At 40.5% G+C, this 22,195-nt stretch overlaps 1 protein-coding gene across 1 annotated transcript in view; it reads left to right on the top strand.

The window, feature by feature from the left end:
* Positions 1–22,195, top strand: part of astn1 (astrotactin 1) — a gene marked incomplete at its 5' end in the record, with an annotated part of 377,223 nt that overhangs the window by 208,987 nt on the left and 146,041 nt on the right. The window contains one exon of the mRNA XM_083928387.1: positions 1,872–2,060. Within this exon, the coding sequence (XP_083784513.1) occupies positions 1,872–2,060 (189 nt within the window). The remainder of the gene's footprint in view (positions 1–1,871; positions 2,061–22,195) is intronic.

The following is a 22,195-nucleotide window of genomic DNA, read 5'->3' as shown; positions in this document are numbered from 1 at the left end:
CGTTTAAGACACTTAGTGCCAGACGCCTGACGGACACTTCCACTTCAGCCACTGTAAATTGAAATGTCTGCAGTATGTGCGGTTAATAAAGTGAGACAAACCCGGATTAAATAGGATAACAGAGGTATTTCAAATCCAAGTACACATCTGTGCTGTGAAAAGGTTTGCTGCTGAAGAAATCACATTGATGGCAATGACATTATTATTATTATCATTATTATGACACAAAACACAGCAAAATCAGTGATAAAGATTTACTGCATCGTGTCATATTAAAATGCTATTGGATGCCACTCCAAAGACAATTGTATACAAATATTTTAATTGCTCTGTTGTCTCTGAATACAACTGCAACTGGAGATGGAAATGTCGGTCAGTCTTTGGTCCAGACTGAAATATCTCAACAACTTTTGGATTGATTGCCACTGGTTCATTCGTGGTTCCCAGAGGATGGATGTAGGGCTGGGCAGTGTGGCCAAAATCTTCTCGATAGCGGTTATTTCATATTTTGATAATGATATATCAGAATCATTCATTCATTCATCTTCAACCGCTTGTCCCTGTCGGGGTCGCGGGGGGCTGGAGCCGATCCCAGCTGACATCGGGCGTGAGGCGGGGTACACCCTGGACAGGACGCCAGTCTATCACAGGGCACATAGAGACAAACAGAGACAGACAACCATTCACACCTACGGGCAATTTAGAGTCATCAATGAACCTAACACGTGCACGTCTTTGGACTGTGGGAGGAAACCGGAGAACCCGAAGAAAACCCACGCAGACACGGGGAGAACATGCAAACTCCACACAGAAAGGCCCCCCCTTCTGCCCACCACACTACCATGCCGCCCTATATCCGAATCAAAAATACTTTAATAATCCCCCGGGGGATTTACTAATCCATCTATATATCACTATATAGCAGATTTTCTGGTAATTCATTAAAGGTCCGCTCTTTCTAGTGTGAATTGAATACTTGACAAATGAAAAGCACTGAGTATTTTCTCATTTAACTTAAGAACTGTACATCCCCATCTGTATTTAATGCCACTCAGCAATTGTTAGCATGCTAATTCACCAAACTGAGAGGGTGAACATAAAATCAAATAATCCTTTATAGCCCCAAAGTAGAGAAATGTTAAGTGTCACAGCAGCAAAAGAGGAAAGAGCAAATAACAAAAGCATCAGTAAAATATGCAAAATATAATTAATAGCCTATGTAAAACTGACACTAAAAGTTAACAGCAAAAAGTACCAGCTAAAATGGTAATTATACCTGCTAAACATCAGCATTTAGCATTATCATGAGCATGCTGGTTCAAAAGATACAGATAATAATGATGTTATAATGATCAGGCAAATCCATTAATTGCTTAGCTATCATATTTGCATTAAAAATGATCCCAGTACTACCTCATCCCACATATATCAAAATCATCTCCCCCACATCTCCTGCTTGAATGTTTATTATCTGATAACCTTCATTAGTATTTTAACCATGACTCACTTCCATGCTTCTGTTTGTCTCATGGAAATTAACCTAAAATGAGCCTGAAGAGAAGAAACTGAAGGTTAGACTCTGCATGTTGTGGGAATATACAGTTATTTCACGGCTGTCTTTTTTATCCTGTGGTGTATATTAGTTGTAATAGTGGTTCCCTTTAGTCAGTACCAAGGCAGCACCTGTGTTTATCTGTGATCCATGCAAAGTCTGTAGAGCTCTACAGCTTTGTGTGCCTTAGCAGTAAGACCAATGCAAAAAGAAAAAAAAAAACTACCAGAAGATGAGTGGCAGAGCAAGCAAAGTGCATTCCTATGTTATTGTTTGTTTCTTATCCTGATTTTTGTATCTTTTTCCTCCATTTACACAGCCTTCAGCTCAGCCATCCATTCTTTGGACGGGGCGACGCAGCGGAGCGACTTTGTCTCCATCCTAAAGGAGTTTGGGAACCACTATGTGCAGGAGGCAGTGTATGGCTTCCAGGAGTCCTGCACCATCTGGTACCCCAACAAACAGGTCCAGAGACAGCTATGGCTGGAGTACCAGGACATCAGCAAAGGTAGGACATACACAGAGTGTGAAAGAACCATATTTACTAATGAAAAAATATGAACTAATAAGTTCTGTCCAAGCATCAAATGTGAGACACATTACATGTGTGTGTGTGTGTGTGTCTCTGTGTGTGTGTGTGTGTGTGTGTGTGTGTGTGTGTGTGTGTGTGTGTGTCTGTGTGTGTCTGTGTCTGTGTCTGTCTGTGTCTGTGTGTGTGTGTGTGCACATTTAGAATTGGCAGGGCTCTTGCTCATACTTGAGCTGCAGAGTAAATGCTTGCCAGGAGAAATATTTAAACCTCACATGGGACCTCTTTACACAAAGCTCTTTCCATGTTCCCTTTCTTTTTTGGTTGTTCACTATTTTAGACAAACGTGATGGGCTCCCAGGGTGGCAGAAATGCCTTTGAGGCACTTGTGTCAACCATTATTATTAAAAGTATTCTGTTTTTTCTGCACAATTTATGGAAGTCTCCTTCGTATATTGTTTTGGTAAATCGTTTTTGGGGTTGAGGATGTTGTGTGGGCACCATAAATCATCCAAACTAACACAAACAAGCACTTCTCATTTTGTATGCACGGGTATTGAATCTCAGTACTTTTTGGTATTGATATCATATATATCTAAGCTGGTATCAGATGTCTGTCAAGACTCAAATCTTTGTTTCGATGATGTTTCTTTGATTAGACTTTGTTAATAGAGGTATTGTATTTATCACAAGGTGTTAGTAGTCTCCACACTTTTTCAAACCTATGGGCATAAGATTTATTTTGAATGAGCTTAAAAAACACATAAAACTGAAACTGACTTCAGTATTAAGTCTAATGTGAAGGCCTATCCTCAGTTCATTCATGGTCCACAGACGATGAATCTTGGGCTGGACTACAACAGTCGTCACTAAGGGCGCACTCACACTGTCCATTCGTACCGTGCCCCGTGCTTTAGGGTACTTCTCCCCCCCTCCCTCTCCCGTTTGTACTCACACTGCCTGGGCCTCGGCGAATGCTTCTTGCTGCCTATACGTCATCACGCCGTAACGCGTCACGCGCATTGATGACGTCATCGCGATGTGTTGCTTTGTTTACAAATCTTTCCGGAGTTTTTGTGCGTCTTGTCCGACTGTTTTTCAATATTTTCATCGACCAAATCTGCAGAAAATACTCCACCTCCACATCACACCAACGTGAACCTTTCGCCGCCATTGTTTTAAATGTCCGCGCATGGTCCCTCCTTCTTTTTTCTATGTCCCAACAGACGCACATAAAATGACGTCAGAACCGCCATAGGCACGTGTGCACGCTCGTGCGCACGCTCGTGCTTGTACATGTGCAAACGAACTAGACTTTATCCGTGAAACCTGTTTGGGCACGGTACGGATGGACAGTGTGAGTGCGCCTAATGACTTATTTAATCTAGGCTGTTGCCGCGTACGTTTCTTCCGTTTTTTCTCAACAAAAGGGTACAAAAATAACTCTTTGCGCATACTTTATCAGTAGTGGTCGAGTATACGTTTACGTATTTCACTTAAAATAACGAAAAAAGTTTACAACATTATTGTTTAAATATATTTCTCTCATTTCAAATGTCACTGTGAAACTGTACAATTAAAAAAATTTGCGGGACCCTCGACACATTCTTAAAAAAAACATTTGGTAGCTGATGATTACGTCAAAGCCGATGTACAGATGCTTCCATCTAGATAACATCCACCATTTGTGAACTTTTGCTTTAGTTGCAGTCACAGCTTTTGCCTAAATACGTAATAAGGTGTCAGGGTTTTTTATCCATCCACTACTACATTAGATTATTTGTCTTCGGCACTGTTATTAATAATTTCAAACAACATCCACCCCTACTTACCAGCGGATCAGTTTGAAAAAGCTTGACACAATACTGCGACATCAGACTTCTGCTGCATTTATAACTCCTCAGAGTTCAGCCGGTAGTTGCACTTTAAATAGCTTTAAATAGTTAACATTCATGTGTGGCCGCAGATGTAATTTGATGGTTACGATTCATCCATGTGAATGACAGTTACATGCTTTCTCCATTCGTTTCATTTAGAAAGATCTCAACACGTTAGCATGTCACATCTGTGTTTTCTCTACACTACATGTGTCACATGCACATCGCTGAAGGAGAGTGTGTTGTGGATCATTGTGTGGCTTTACACAATAACCAGAATTGTTCTATGTCGAGCAATTACAGTTCTCCAGGAACACTTGAAGCACTTCAACTTAAGTGAAGAAATCAAAGAAGCAATGTCTTTGCTCTTTGTTTAATTACTCAAATTGCAAGCATATGTCAGCCATCCATCTTTTTACGCACCTCTGCTTGTTTTTCTCGTGGTAGACCAACGTAATAGCTAGTCTCCTGCTGTCGGCTCTAAACTGGCCGCAGTGGTTTCCTTTGTCTGCCTCAGCCACTTTTCTTCCCTCGCCTTACTTTGTCCAAGGACACCCCCACTGCGCTGCACTGTTTGCTCCCCATTACCTCTGCACTGACAGATGGCATTAGATGACTGAGTTTTCCCATCCTCATGAAAAGTACATTACTCTTCATTTTCAGACGCCACTGACAACGCCAGTTTGCAGAAGAAGGTAAATGATTCAACACAAGCTAAAAAATGGCAAGCTCCTCCTTTTTTTTTAGCTTTTTCGTTGTAAACTATGGGTTGGTGTTAAGTTATTTTACACAATTCATGCTCGTACAATGCAATATAATGTTTTTGCTTTGATCAGTGTCACCTGTGAATCTCCACTGTGCAACAACTTCTCTGCAGTACCCACGATTATATATAGGTTCATATACATTTACTTAGACAAGTTAATATATTTTGGAGGTTATTAGACATAAGTTGTATATGTACACTTATAATATAGAGGGACATTGTGTATTACCTCATACTGACACAATACAGGAGAATGACTTGGATGTCCGATCAATGAGAAAAGGAGGGGTTTTAATGCTAATATGAGGACTTACAGACAAGTTTAGCATTCTTGGGGCATATGTAGCAGGTTTAAACATGAGTCACAATTCCCCTCACCTGTACTTGCATTTGATTTTTTGGAAAGCAGCTGACATAGGCCGGTCATCTTTGGGAAAGTTTTAGGAAAGGATATATAATTTGTTCCTAATGTTTGAGGTGGTGTTTAGCTGGTATACTTCCAATTAATACATTTCAATTAATTGCTAGCATAACCTACTTTAAATCGGGGCAAAGCAGGTCAGCTGAACTTGCAGAAAAGCGTGTATAGGAAAGCATGTAAATATATATTTTTTAAAAGTTCCAAGGAATTAATAATGCATGAATATTTCCTTGGAATTAAGTTGATTAGTTCTTCAAAAGAGAGTCCTCTGGAATTCAACAACTACTCATGAACTCAACTAAATAAATGCTCAGAACTTTCTGTGTATTTTGTATTTAGTGCTACAGTTCTTTCCAGGGCATGTAGCAAATTGTTAGAAAACTATGAAATAAAGCATCGCCCAATTTCAGCCACACATTAGCGCCATTACTTTTTCCTTTGAAGATTGCCATTGACCAGACTATGGGTGTAACAGTAACAGGAACCCAGACAGTGCTTCCCTCAGTCTATATCCCTGTTGTTATCAGCCCCCATGTTGAGGCAACAATAAAAACATCAGATTCTGTCCACGTGGGACTGAAAATCTGATTGTCTCAACTGGTGCAAAAATCTATCCAGCCTCTACTTCCCTGACAAATAGAGAGCGTGGTGATTATGTTGGGCTGTGAAGATCTGAAATGATTCACTCTAAGTGGGTAACTGTTTCAACCTGGAACAGGACCATCCGTTTCTAGGAGAGGAAATGGATTCCATTGGCGAAAACTTGAAATCAGAGTCATCTTTCTTAATCTCTCCCTGGCTTCTTGGAAACGTCCTGGCCTTTTGGAGGGAGTAATGAGCTCACAGGAGAGTTTGATGATCCATGTCCTCGCCCTTTGCTCCAAATACAAAAATGTGCCCGACTCCCTCTATATTCAAGAGAGAAGCCGTGCTGATCATTTTCTGCATCTCAGCTGCCTTTGGCACAGCTGCTACCTGCAGTTTTAAGACTTATTCATGTATATGGTTAAAGATTATATATCAAATGGAAACATTCATCCTGTACTTTATGATTCCATCAGAGGAGAAACAATGATGTCGTGTTGCATTCGTGTCATTTGTGTCACTGCAACACCAGCAAGCTCTTCATCTGTATGAATTAATGATGATTTGGTACTTATGATTGAAGTCTCTTTCACAAAATCAAATACTGCGTGTGCTGCTGCGGGAGGAAAAAAGGAACACTTTTTGAATCCTCATAGATGAAAAACGACACTGCTACCTAAAACAGAACCTCCTCAGCGTGGGTTTTCACTTTAATACAAAATCAATAAAAAAAAATCCCAGGAACTGTGATATTTTGTGGTAATAGTGCATCGACTGTGAATTATAACTCAGCAAACCGGAGCTCAGTTGGTGGAAGACGCACATAGTACGCCATGGTCCGTAAAGTTAATTGAAGACCTAAACCAGTTGTTTCCTAATGACCCAGAAACTTAAAGCACTCACACACACACACACACACACACACACACACACACACACACACACACACACACACACACACACACACACACACACACACACACACACACACACACACACACACCATGCCTGACTATCATGGCTGCATGTCATGTTTGTAGAGATGGGGCCATAGCTCATTAACCGTGGTCACCATGTGTGTGTGTGTGTGTGTGTGTGTGTGTGTGTGTGTGTGTGTGTGTGTGTGTGTGTGTGTGTGTGTTTGGCCATGGTGCCTTGTCTGGGTGATTAATAGCACTTTCTGCCCTGCACTAGGTTTTGATATGAATTTCCTATTGTCAGACAACTGACCTCAATTACCACGCCAGAGATCAGACACAGCAAGAAAGCCACTGCTGTTCTGTTCAAATTGCAACGGTTTATTAGATCAAGGCACAGCTTTTGATTGGGAAGTTAAAGACCTTTAAATGCTGTTAGAAGCAGCTTTCGTTACCATGTTGAAATTATGTTACAGTATGGTTTTAATCTCCACATTGGCTGGAGTCGGTTGCATAAACTATAGACCAGGGGTATCCAACCCTGCTCCTGGAGAACTACTGCCCTGCAGGTTTTAGGTTTCTCCCTGCTTTAATGCTGCCTTCACGTGCTGTGGAAAAGATGGTCCTTTCCACTTGGGAACCTGAAATTTCCAGCGTGTTGTGTTCAAGTGCGTTTGTTGTAGTGAAATGAAACACGCCGGACCGACAGATCCTGACCTGTTACTTAGGGAAAACCATTATAGACTGCCTTATTCATCAGCTACAGCGAGAAGATATTTATCAAAACACAAACAATAAACAATAGGCTGTATTTTATATAGATCATGAATAGTACAATAGTAGGACAAAAGAGATAGCTAATATTTCTGTTTTAGCTACATAAGCTTGGTCTACACTAATCTGAAGCACATAATCTTCCCTACCAGCCTAAAAACAGTGTTGTTGTAACAAAGTATCTTGCGTTGCGCTCTGCCATGTTGAAAAGGTTAAAGGTTATCTTATCCTTGCAACTCGTGTATCAAAATATTCTATGAGCTTCCCAGTGGAAATGACCACATGAGGGGGTATTCATGTGCAATTTTCACGTCGGCTTTTGGTATTTACCATATTTTCCACAGGACGTAAAGGCTCCGTAACACACCTGATTCTAACGGTTTCAGAACCTGTGACGAGCTTCAGCTGCTTAATAACGAGCGCAGCATTAGAGTCAGGTGTGTTGGAGCAGAGAGAAACCTAAAACATGCAGGGCAGCGGCTCTCCAGGTGCAGGGTTGGACACCCCTGGTCTGTGGACTAAAGATTCACTGATGTGTTGCTGCCCTTCAGGGGTTTAATTAACAAAACTACTTGATTATATTATATTTTATTATATGAATGTATATTATATTATATGTGTTGGGTTAAAATAAGTAAGTTTGAACTACTTGATTGGGTTTAGGCAACAAAACTAGAAGAAGAAGAAGTCATTTATTAATCCTGCAAAGGGAAATTCAATTTTTTCACTCTGTTTATTATTATACATGTTGGACACACACACACAGGCCCGAAATACACACACATGCACAAACGGACCTATATACATGCAATTAATGGAGAGATGTCAGAGTGAGGGGGCTGCCAGTGGACTGGCGCGCTGAGCAGTTGGGGGTTCGGTTGCTCAACATCACCTCGACAGTGCCCAGGAGATGAACTGGCACCTCTCCAGCCACCAGACCACGCTCCATTCATGTTCTACACAGGGACTCGAACCATCGACCCTCCAGTTCCGGTTATATGTTTTGAAATAAGTATATTTGAACTACTTGGCTGTAGCTACATGGTTGTGGCAGCCTTCTCCTGGGTGAAAGGCCTGCGTTTGTGTGTCCCATCCACCCTGACCTCCTCCCTGCGTGGTACTTTTTATACAACGTTGTCTCACGGATAATTTAAATCTACAGCCCGATGTTAATTCATTGATTCTCAAGGTCTTTAAAGATTATTGTAGTTGTTTACTGTGGCAGTCCAAATTGGATCACTAAATGAACAAAAGAAGAGGAAAAAATACAGACGGGGTGACAAAGTCAAGGAAAAACGTGAATAGAAGATGTTTCCACACAGCGCACAAGGGGCCATTGGATGATGTGATGTGATTAAAAAAATGATTTGAGTCATATAAAGCAGCCTTCACGGACACTAGAAGAATGCTGTACTTGCCATAGAGCACTGCAACTGTTCTGGAGGCTCCATCACATTACCAAGCCCCTTTATGTTTGTATATTTTTTTTACATTTTTCACCCAGTCGTCTTTTTTTAATTGCATATTTTTGGAGTTGTTTATTCTGTTCTTCTACTGTAGTCTCATTCATGTCAGTAAATACCGTGTGCTGCTCCAAAAGGTTTCAAGAACTACTTCCAGACTTTTTTAAAAACACTCCTTAAACAGGGATGGCACCAAAGGCTTCTCAAAGTGCCTTCAGAAAGAGGAAAAAAAAGAAACCCAGAGCAAATGTGAATATGATAAGCCTTTTTTTTAGCTCGCCTCATCTCTTGTTCACTTCTTGAACATTTTGTGAGGGCCGGTTTGCTCGAAAACAAATTCAAAATAATTAGATGCTTTGGAGTTCTGTCAAAACACTTCAGCCGCAATTAAAACTTGAATATGCTTCAAAAACACCTAAAGGTTACATTGCAGAGCTTGTTATATTGTTAAATGTCAGGTCCAATCGCAAATACTGTATAGAGACGTACATTTCCTACACAAGCAGTAAACAATGTCACTGTGACTTTAATCTCTTCCTATTGTATGCTGTATCTTTCTTTCTCTGTCTACTTTTCCACCTCTGTTTTTTTTTTTTCCTCCTCTGACTCGGGCTCCCCACCTATCCTCCGTACTTTCTCTCTCAATTAAATCACCATGACCTCCTTTCTGAACCTCAGCGCCCTCCCCCACCAAGTCAGGTGTCAGCTCTTTACCAACCTCCAGCGCAGCGTTGCGTGCCGTTATGTGCGTAAGTGTGATCACCCTGCCGACAGCCAGGTAAAAATAGGTGCCTTATTTATTCTATTAAGGCCTGTCATTTTAACAAAGAAGCAGCCGAGAAAATCTTGCTCCAGGGCATGAGAGTGGAGCAGAGGAGGAGGAGGGGGAGTCTGACCTTCGTGACCCCTGCTACACCACCGGCACGCAACACACACACACACACACACACACACACACACACACACACACACACACACACACACACACACACACACACACACACACACACACACACACACACACACACACTCAGACTAACACCACCTGCCCTGCCTGGTTACCAGCTGGGACTCAGGCAACACTCTCTGCTCCTTCTCTCTCTATATCTTTCTCTGTCTTTTCCGTGTGCCACTTGATTTGAAAAAATTCAACATTGACGAGCAAATTTAGTTCCATAAGATGCAAAACAGATAATCTGTATCAGTTTATCAGTTTGTATCCAGATAACAAAGCATTTTTAATACGTAACATTTTCTTTGTTCTGAGGGCTTTCTTTCATATGCTTGTCACACGATAATACTTTATTAATTGCAAATTAAATTTCAGTGCGCAAGTTTGCTAGATATGCATGGTGAAATAGATATATAGAAAACATAGGATTTACAGTAGCAATATACAGGAACATTGAATTATATGAAGAGGTTAAGACACCACGTGTAGGAAAGGGGATAAAGATAGGAGTAAATACTGTGGGATAGTAACAGGGTTCCTATGCGGAAAAAAAGTATGGGACTTAATTTGGGTGATTTCCAGGTCTGGATGAGTATGGAAAAGGGGAAAAGAGTTTGGAAAATGTTTGTATTGTTTCCAGACTATTATCTCACTTTCTAAAATAAAATATATGAACATATACAAATTAAACATGTTAACTAACGCAATGCAGTCGACCTGTAGATGATATGAAACAAATCAAGCTGGCTGTAGAATAGTATTGGGTTACCATAGCTACTGTTCACCGCGCGACTGCGATTCTCATTTACATTACGTGTCGTGGAGCCATCCACCAATTGTCGGCAGCGAGAGTGTCATGGCTTGATGAAAGTTTCCGAGAGCTGGCTTCATGAAGAAAAATATAAAATATAGTTGATAAAGGATACGGAGTGGGAAAATAAAGATGCAAACTATGCTTGAAATATTTCAACATCTCCAACATTGGGGAGGCGGCAATTTTACGCCATATGCAGGGGCAAAAGCTTCCATTCATAGTTGTTAAAAGTTGGATTTTAAAACCATTTTCTTTTTTACATAACAAGCATCTAACAGTTGGTATTCAGATGTTTAATATTGACTGAAAAACCCTAAGAAGTCTGGAAAAGTCCGGAGTTTCAAATGGAAAATGTGTAGGAACCGTGTAGTTAGCTCTGTAGCCTGATTGACAACATGTTGGCAGGTGGAGGATATTTCAACCTAACAGTCAATCAGCAGCGACTGGCGTATCCGTCACCTCAATGCCATTTTTCAGTTGACATAAAAGTGGCCTTTGCTCTTTGCTCAGAGGGTTAAATTGAATGTCTCATGTTGGTTGCAGAAATGCGTTGAAGAGTTGACATTTTTGTAATATATCCTTCCCCCATTCTTAATCCCACCTACGAAGATCTGATGGGCTGGTTTACGTCAGTCAATGTGAGCAACACCAGAACTTATTTAAAGAACTCGGATAAATATGGATGTGGGCAGCAACTCGTGGCCTCAGAAAACTCGTCCACAGATTAATAACTGTAAACTATCCTCCTGTGGACATCCATGATTGGAGGATGGTTTATAAACTTAATAGATGACGATATAGTACAACTGTTATTAATCTTTCAGTAAAATAAATTGCTTTTTGGTAGTGTATTAATAAATATGTCAAATGTACTTATATTTGCTCACAGCTACCTTTGGTAGTGAGATAAAAACTCTTCATTAAATGTTTGATAAATGCTAAATAGGGGGACTTATAGTTAAGTGTTACCATTTGATACTTTTGATTTATCTTCAACCCCTTTTATGAATTATTATCGGTATGACGGCAAATTCCAGATTAAATTTAATAAGACACATTATGATGGCTGTTTTTTTCCCCTACCCACACTGGTGCCCCCTCTGTGTGGATTCTAATGTTGAGCCAATCCCCTGATAATAAAACATATATATGACCAGATACTGTATGTTGTCTTTGAGTGTATTATCTTGGTTGTTGACTGTTTTTCAAGTGCTCACATTGCTCCCATGTCAAGACATAACACTCACAAATGTGAAATGTTTTCCGACCAAATGTCATATTGTGAGCCTTTATCCTAAGGCTATGCAGTCCACAATAAATATTTTACATGTTCACCACTCCTTGTTGGTCTTCAAAGAGTGACTTTTCGATCAAGTTCTCATGTTGTTCTTATATTCCAGTCTGATATGTTAGACTAGATCCCCAATCGTCATAGATAGGCTTTATTTTATAGAATGTTTGTGTCGAAAGTTTTCCCCCAACATTGTTGCCTGTAACTATTTTTAAAATGGAAGGAGTCTCTGTCCGTCAATTTTCTAGACAACTGTTCATCCGATTGATTTTTCTCCTAGAAAGTGTTTTGCTGAGGAGCCAAAGAAGTGCAATGCAGAGTCTTAGCTCTTTCGCTCAATGAGACATATTCATTAGTAGACTAGTACACTGCCAAATGGCATTCTGGGAACTGCTCGTTTTCCATTGCTCGCTACAGTGTATTTAAAGCTACAATACGTAAAAAGCCAAATAAACACCAGAATTTGAAGTAGAGCGAGACCTCGTTTTGCTCTCCCCCCCCTCCGTCCTCAGCCAATAGGAACACTCTATCGCTCTGAAATGACCTGTGTTTGGTTAAAGTCTCCCGTCAATGTCTAGATTTTCTAAAGCCTGAAAACAGAGCCAAGAGGAAGTGCAGAAGAGATAATACAATCTAGCATCAAGCATCAGTGATGTAACTTTCATCATGGGCACTTTTTCCCCCCAGAAATAACCAGGTCCCAAATAGCTTGGTGTTAGCAAATGACACGTATACTCTAGCATTTCTAGGGGACACGACTATGTCATGACAGGTGTATTGCTCAGGAAGGAAGCCCAGTGTCCAGTGTGAAGTCGTTTAGATGGATGTTTCTTAAGTAAGCGGTAATACTGGAGGTCAAGCAATAGGATAGCATCATAGCACAGCAATGGGCCCATTCTGAATTGGAACATTTTGGGCAGGGAGTACTCGAGTCATCGTTTAGGCTTCTGAGGTTATAATATTGATGTTTTAATAGAATCCTTATCAGATCATTACTGATGAAATCCTAAATGATAGGACATGAATGTTTAGCTTTCTGTAGCAGAATATTATTCATGTGCTCCGTGGATGGTCCCATTTCCCGATTTGGAGAGTAGTTCGTCAGACTTTGGTGGTTTTTTTTAATGAGCTCTAAGTCGTAATATGGAAAAGAACATGGACGCTACACAGAATATGTGTTTTTTAAGTGATTATAGGGTTTAAACCATAGGTTGTTAATCCAGAATTCACCTGACTTATCTTGGTCTCTACATTGACAGGAACTAATTGTTACAACTTAATACCATGTTTCAAAATACACATGAGCAAAACGTTTAGATGCAATACACAATGAATGGTTTCTTACCATTGACTTCCATCCGCCATGTTTCTGCATATTATGACTTTAACTGGCAAGTAGTGTTCCAACATTTTTACTGACTTTTTTGAGTTGTTTTTGCGACTTAAGGGGACATTTACGTGAAATTCCCCATCCAGGAACTAATTTTTTCAATTATTCAGCCAGATTTGCGGAACACTTAGTCACAGCCAACAAAGCTGACCCCTTAATTATTTAAATTAATTAGGCTACTTATGTTTGTCAAACATTTTATTTTATTGAAAAGTTCAAGTTCAAATGTCTCTATTAAGTAAATAGGATGATCAGTTGTAAAGGTTGATACTCTATGGTTATGTCATACGTACTTGGGTTGGATAACTGCTGGATAACATGATACCAATGTTTTTTTTTAAATGTGCTGGTCTGTGTGTGCATTTATAGCCTGCTCTAATATTGAATCGGTCAATGTGAGTGTTGCTCTCACTCCTCACGTAGCAGACGTTTTTATCCAAAGACACTTGATTGTTGTTGTTGTAAAATATATTTTGATGTTTTGGAAATAGACATGAAAGTTGTGTTCAAATTGTTCATAAAAAGGTCCAATAGAGTTGATATTCGGTAGGAAATACAGTTTTTGGTGGGGGCTGCAACAAAGGTCTGCAGTAAATTGGTTGAGTAAATGGCTTTTAAGAAAAGGGCAGAGATACAGGGATTTTCTTAGCTGGGGGCGAGCGTTTCCTAAATCACAAACATTCAGATTGCTGCATCAGGATTTTGAAGATCTTGTTATTTTTTAAGCTTTTTTTCCACCCAACCTCTGTCAGCTTACTATAACAAAAAGAAGGTCTGGCTACACAAGATTAGAAATAAAAAGGCAGAAGAAGTGGGTGCTTAATCAATGAGAAATCCTTACAGCCGGTCAGGACAGTCACTATGACTAAGCAGACAAAGAAAAAAAAACAACTCCTACGTGGAGTTAATATTCAGAGCGAAAGGAAAATGGAGACCACGAGTTTAATAAATAAGTAAAGTAAGGACATTTCACATTAAAATGATGTTAATTATTTAACTTTATCGCTGTGTTCACTCTTGGATAGTGATTTATTAAATGCAACTTCATTAAAGTGTGGCTCTATGGCAACGGTCAAGCGGCAGAGCAAGTCATTCCCCATAGACCCCCATGTTAAAATGTCCAACTCTCCAGCAGAAATAAACACGTTTACAGCCTAGTAGAAAAGAAAACTAATTTGGACTCTATAGCAGTTGCCCCATTAATGACAACTTTACGGGGAGTGACTTTTTATATACCTCACCCGTTTAAATTATATTGAGGCGTAAAGTTGTGCATATTTAAGGGCTGGCTGCTTTGATTTACAAGTGGGTGCTGTCACAGTTGGCTAGCATAGATTCCAATCAGCCTGCCAGCTCCATCCCTTAACCAAGTTTTGGGTTAGCTGGGAGCAAGAGTCAGGCCCTGTCAAGATGCAGACGGCCGACACTGAGCTCCACAATGGAGAAACCTTTGGGTGAGGTCGTGGAGACTATGCCCATGGTTTAAACAGTTTAGGGCATTGGTTCTGTGGAAGTATTTGAGAGACTGTGCTTGATATAATTTTTTCTTTCCTACTCTATTTTTTCTCGCCTAATGAACTTACTGTAGTTGTGTGAGACAGATCAGATTAAGGGGTGAAAGGAAAGCACAAGTCCAATCCAGCCTTCAGGGGAAAACAAGAGGAAGGAGTGTGGAGGGCAGAGAAGAAGGTGAAAGAGGTGAGAAAAAAAAGAATGAAGTCATTAGACAGAAGATGGACAGAGGAGCTGGATGAAGACAGTGCAGACTTCCCAGAAGAAATGAGGAGTAGGAGTTTCGGTAGGCAATGCGAAAGGAATAAAAAAGAAAAGAAGAGATGACAGGAGAGAAGGTGAGAGGAGCAGATTAAAAAGAGCGAAAGAATGTGTATGACAAGGAGGAGGAGGAATAGTGGAGATGTTGAGAGGACGTGAACAGTGGAGTAGCTGTGATACGGAGGCAGCAGCGAAGATCTTAGGAGGTGTGGGTGGAGGTGTTGGAGATGTCATCTGCCTCTCCGAGGCGGAGGCAGGGTGATAAATGTCCGCCGCTTGTTCAATTCAGCCAACAGACACAGAGCGGATGTCTGCTCACGTCTTTTCTGCAAGTGTGTGTCCACGAACATTTGTCTCCGCTTCCATGTGTGAATCTGTCTGTGAGTGTGTACTCGTGCTTGCGTGAGCATTGTGATTTTGAGAAAGTGAGTGTGTGTGTGCACGATACTACAGCAGACGGATAGAAGAGAGTCTCATTGAACTCGCCAAGTCAAACGAAGTGGAACAGCAGAGGAAGTTGAAGTTGGAGATGCTCTGCCACAAAACGGGTTGGTATCGAGCCTCGTCAGCACATTCACAGACTCTCCTCACCAGAAGAGACCGAGCCAAGAGTGTATCGGTTTACATGCAGCAAGATTACAGAAATCACATTACCACAGGATTATCTGAAAATAAGACAGACAAAGATACATGCTACTGGGGCTGAGAAGCCACTAATCACATTGCAGATACTTTAAGACGATGGTGCTTCTTGGTATAATGTAGAGTCAAAGCAGGGATGAGACTGTTGTAGAAAAAAATGTGCTTAACGTTGATTTGTAAGAAATTAAAAGTAAGTTTTACCGTCTTGAAATTTTAATACCATCTCCCGTAACATATGTTTAGTACAAATTTGCTTTGTCAGTCTAATTAGTGTAATGTTCCTTTACCACACAAAAGGGTGGACGTCAGGAGAGAGGATGGGCGTACAGTGAGTGTAGGACTTTAACCTTGAGTTAGTGATCAGTTGACCGATATTCACATTTTTTACGTGTATCGGCATCGGCCGATGTGGGCTGCTGCGTTCGCCGATAGTTTTAACTTGGCTTGGCTGATGAACAAAAAATCGGCATTGGCCCTAAAAAATCTGTATCGGCCGATCCCTACTTTTAGGTTTAGACGGTGGTGGAATGAAACCAAGCACTCATTTCTATCGATAGATTCTTCATATTAATGTATAATCTGTAGGCAACAAGACAAGATTTGGGTTGTGGAAGTGGTCTGGTTTCAGCTTCTAGCCCAAGTTGTACTGACCAATCACATCTGAGCGTGCTTTGGGTACATGCAGGTAAACGGTCCGTGACGAGAGCAAGAGAGGCGGAGCACATTGGCTGAAATGCAATCTCTGATATCAGCTTTTCATTATCTTTTTGTTATTATTTATGTGCGTTCATATGCAAATATCTTTTTAAAGAGATGCCTTCTCAACTCCAACTCCATTATGGTGTCTCAAGTTGCTAATCAGACAGTAAACAATGACTGCCACTTGGAAGAGGAAGTCTTGGCCTGGCTATCGCTGGCTACACCAGAAAACCTGAGAGACATCCAACGGCTTCCAAGATTACTCAAGTTCTGTGTTTGCTTACAATGTTGGGTTAAAAACACTTTAATTTTTTGAATTGAGTACTGCATTTATCGCAGCAAATCTTTGACGACTCATCCTGGACTGATGATTTCTTTGTTTGTTATGTGCATTAGTTGGGTCTTTAATTAGATAAGGCATGAGTGCCAGATGGACCTAATGTTTTCGGGTGAGTCACACAACACAACAAAACACAACATCATGGCTTGCATGTGTCCTTGCTTGCTTGACTGATACGAAACCTTATCAACACTGGTCAGAGTCAACTCATGGTCATGAAGACCCAGAGCATAAACATACATAATGTTGCTGTAGGGCATATGAAGCGCAAAACATGATGATGAAAAGTGATCAACCGTGTGTGTTCTTTGGGAATTAAGTGTCTGGCCTCAGGTCTGAGTTGATTCCCAAAGTAATTGGCTCTCTAAAGTGACAGAATCCCTAAAGAACCCTTTTTGTCTGTATTTATGTTTTCAAATAAGACAACTTACTTAATATTTGAGTGTTTTTCTTTAGCCCTGTGGTTGTACATTCTACTTTTTAAGACAGTAGGGTAATCAACAAACTAATCTCAAGTCAGATTCGCAGCAGAAACAGATCCTCATGAAATTGTTCAATCAGATGGTGAAATCCACATTGTGCAGGTGTGTTATTAAACAACTCCTTCAGTTCCGTGGATAAGCATGGATAGTTATTCCATATGCCTGTGTTCTCACATATGGACGTGCATGCACACACACACTTATCCAGGGATGCAAAAAGGCAGGCTGCCTTAACTCTGCTTTCTAGCAGACAGCTGCGAGTGGTTTTACCTTGCTCAGCAAAACAGACATGTTAGACAGGTTTATTTCAACAAAAGTGGAAGCCTCAAAGATATCATCAGGCATGAATAGTCTGTCTGAGTCAGCTCTGTGTTTGATAACTTGGGGCATTTTAAGTTTCGAGGGAAAGGATGAGCTGGGCAGGGACTTGGCTGCTGCTGCTGTGTGAATGCACTATTTTAGTGCCAAAAATCACATCTCCATATAAACTCTAATAAAGTCTTGTAACATATCTTGTGTATTGAGAGCTGTAATATGTTACGATGTTATATATATTAAGTAGATGACACAGTGGTTAAATATCATAAAATGTTTTTAACACTGCATATTTGCTCATAGATGGAGCAGAGATTCATTGAGACATGAATTCATTTTCACTCATAATTCTTAAACAATTCAGCACTCAAATATACTCAGATAATGATATTTCTCAACATGTTTGCAATATTCCAAAATCACCATTTCATGATTAATCAAGGAATGTTTTATTCGACAATAATGAAGGAAGATAACACAAGCATTCCAGGTCACTACTTCATCTCCCCACAAGATTCAGGAAGTATCAGTAACATGTTGTGATATCCTCCAGCCCAGTTCAAACTGGTTTGGTCCTCCAGCCCGGTTTAAACTGGTTTGGTCCTGCAGCCCGGTTTAAACTAGTTGGGTCAGCTTAGTGGTGTTACATTCACTAGTTCACTTTTTTCACACAGACTGGAGCAGAAAGGGCTGGATGATTATCTCCAACATGTTGACACATATTCACAGTGTTGGAACCTTTGCACTCACTTTTAGACGTCACGCTTTGTAATCTGGATTACTATCTTCCACAACAACCCCCTGCTCCTGTTCACTGTGAGGAGGAGATTTCACTGTACACACAAATTGACAAGATTCATTTTCACAGGGCAACATTGCAGGGATCAGGGGCCTGTTTCACAAAGCAGGTTCAAAAAACTCTGAGTTTAACCCTGAACTCTGAGTTGATCTACTCTGAGATAGGAAACTCTGAGTTTTCGGTTCCAGAACAGCAGATTTGCGTCAGGTTGATCAACTCAGGGTAGTTTGACCTGGAGTTAAGCGCGTGCACCACAAGTAAAAAAAGACAGCATCAATGGAGCCCTGATTCGACGAGTCACCATGGCAACGGGGAAGCGAAGGGCTACGCTACCACTGCAACTGTAAATATGAATGCGCTCATATGGAGTTTGAGCAGGTTTACACCGCTGCAGCAGCAAAAGAGAGGGAGACCTGCGGGAGAACATTGCTGCTCGGGTCAGTGCGTAAGTTTAAATGTAGTCCTGTTGTAATCACAGTAATATCACAGGGGGAACTGCATGAGTGGGAGCCTATTAATTTATTTAATTTAAGGGCAACCCCGCGGGGGCGAAGCGCAGCTTAAGATGAAACATAAAAACATTGTTCAAACAGGTAAAACCTCAGCACAGTATCATGGTGACGCCTCATTTTGAGCATGTTTTACATCGTAAAGTAAATATTACCGTAAGTGGCTGTTTTTTATACATCATATAAATGTTGTATAAAAAACTCCCATTTGCAAAAAAAACGCAGCGCAACACATAATATCTGCTGTGATATGAGAGCATTACTGGTTGTTAATGTTGGAAATGTAAGGAGGGGTGAGATGGACTGTGACATGAAACGGTGTTGTGCGTATTCAGCCCCCTCGCATTATAGGTGATATTCTGGATCAGAAGGCTGTTATTTGGACCTATAGGAGTATTTTATATACCGGTAACCCAACTAAAAGCACACACTTTTGAACCTATGAATTGCAAGAAAAGCTGGGATTATATTTAGGAAACACTGAGTCAAATACATTCAACTTGCTCAAAAGATCCATTTAATTCATTTTGTAATTATGGCTGCAGTTTATTAAGGACGAATATTTAATTCTCTGCGCAGTAATGCGTCAGCTTCACCCACGGGATCGTTATCAAAAGGACATGCCATGGTAGCGTAAATATTCCCACTTAATATAACTTCTAATGTAGGCCTACTGAATGATTTTTCATACATTGTATACAAAAACTCCCGTTTGCAAAAAAACGCAGCACAACACAGAATATCTGCTGTGACATAAAACGGTACCGCTCAAAAAGAGAATTGCCTGGAAATGCAAGAACATCTATAATCAATAGTCTGATAATCATCTCCTGACGAATATTTAATTCTCTGCGCAGTAATGCTGCAGCTTCATCCACGGGATCGTTATCAAAAGGACACGCCATAGTTGTGAAATAGTCACCACCTAATATAACTTCTAATGTCTGATGTTTGCAGTGATTTTCTGAAAAACAGACGGAACTATACTACAGCAAAAGTTACCCCTCTGTCTCTGGTTTGAGTTACCTCCCTTTGTGAAACGGAAAACTCAGAGTTTCCCTCATTTCAGGGTTAACAGACTCAGAGTTTTCACTAAACCTGCTTTGTGAAACAGGCCCCAGGTCACCATAGATAACGCAGCTTCTAAAATTCTTCTGGTTATGAAGCTGTGTTATTTGACCATTTTTCCGTTATGTTACCTGCACATTAAAGCTTTCAAAATGAGACCATCCTCACATGAAAAACTGCAGCTCAACTTTCCAAATCTCAGTTGAATCAGTTGGTCAAGACAGATGGCCATCCTCCATAGAGCTGGGTCTGTCCGACGTTCCTGCCTGTCTATGTAAATCATAAATAAATCATAGAGTATGGTCTATACCTACTGTGTAAAGTGTCCTGAGATAACTTTTGTTATGATTTGGCACTATAAATAAAACTGAATTGAATTTAACTTAATTGAATTGAATTTAATTTATATTTAATTGAATATTGACAAAGACAGTTACTTGAAGCATTAGTTTACTTCATAAACCTTTCCCTACCTAAATAATTGTGTTACCTTGATCTAACCACATGCATGACTCCATGTGTGACCACATTCACACACCTGTATTTTGTACACCCACCATCCACTCGGAACACATCTCCTGTGCTGTATAAGAACATTACACTTTGTACGCCCCACTGACTATTACCCTGGCTCAAATCATGTTTCCCTCAGAGTGTAACCAGCAGACAACTACTGTAATAGTAAAGATGAAAGTACTGCTGCTAAAAGCACTATGGACCTCTTAGCAAGTCGTTTTTACACACTAAACTAAACCTGGGTGGTGGCAGAGAACAGTCATGAATCTTTCCCTCACATTTAGGTCGTAATTTACACACAATGTCGTCCACCCGGCGGGAGCAATGCTCCTCTGGGTCATTTTTAAAGGTATGACAGCAACAACTTTGTATTATGTAGAATAACTGACTCATAATGAAAGGTAGTAAAAATGGATATATGTTTTACACATTATGCATTTCAGTCAGGAACGCTCACATTATTTATTTCATACCATTTGGCTGCAGCAAGGTTGCAGCGAGCATACAAAAGAGGAAAGCGTGATTATGTTCGAAACGTACTGATTGATGCAATGCTGCGAGATTTAGTTTTCTTTTTTCCTTCAATTTACTTTCTGGAAACATTAAAATTCTTAAATCCATCTTTCTGAAGTGTCTTATTGTTGGTTTATATGCACTCTAATGTTCGATAAAACACAGTGAATTGGCATTTTTTAGAACAAGAGCACACACTTTGCTTTGCCTTAAGTCAAGTAAATTACAAAGCCAGACCTCCCTTTACCTTCACCTCTTATCTGAAATAGTGCTCACTGACGTACAGGTGGCCAACCACTTGTGATTCATTATACATTGTTGCCCTCCATGTGTTGTTCAGCACTATCTGTTTCAGTCTAGCCACTCCAACATGCACTCTTGCCTGCAAAAATGTAATTCCACTCTCAGCCAGTCAAGGTCATCCCACAGATGAAATTTAAAAATGTTATTCTCCTTGTCGGGGGCACGTGGAGGAGGAGATGGAGGAGTGGACAGGCTGCTGGCCGGGCATCACCATCACTCTTGCACCTTTCAGCGCTTTCTTATTATTCTTGGTTATGCGCTTGCCAGAAAACAAGCATTTTGACCCGTTTCCTCTTTTTTCTGTTCTGAGCGGTGAGATCTTTCTTATTTCTTTTCTTCTTTTTTTCATCTTCTAATCTCTCTTTCCTACCTCTTTAAGTCCTGCCTGCAGGGGATTCTCTGGCATTCTTCACAACTCCTGCATTTTTCTTCCATCTTTTTCTGCCTGTTCCTCTTTTTCTCTCTCAATCTGTTGCTCATGACAGATTAGACACCTGGTATGCAGGGGGGAGCTTTGTGTGTGCAGACCTGAACTGTGTTGAACTTTCTATGACACATTAGATGCAATAAGATGTTTTTATCATGTTCATTGTTGATTGATCTGTCACAATTGATGCGTGACGTGTTACGACGTGATGACGTATAGGCAGCAAGAAGCATTCGCCGAGGCCCAGGTAGTGTGAGTACAAACGGGCCTGGCCAGCGGGGGATAGGGAGGGGGGACAAGTACCCTAAAGCCCGGCGCACGGTACGGAAGGACAGTGTGAGTGTGTCTTAAGTCGCAGCCGCTGCTCAGAGACACAGTGCAAACACCTACTGCTGGAGAACGTCACCTGATTCAGACTGGAATAGTGTTTTGCGTTTGTTTTTTTTATTCTACATTTATAACTAAATATCTAATTTCT

This window comes from Echiichthys vipera (genome assembly GCF_963691815.1).
Source record: "Echiichthys vipera genome assembly, chromosome: 15".
Taxonomy (NCBI): Eukaryota; Metazoa; Chordata; class Actinopteri; order Perciformes; family Trachinidae; genus Echiichthys; species Echiichthys vipera.
The sequence above is the reverse complement of the archived record's forward strand: the minus strand, read 5'-3'. Positions and strand labels throughout refer to the sequence as shown.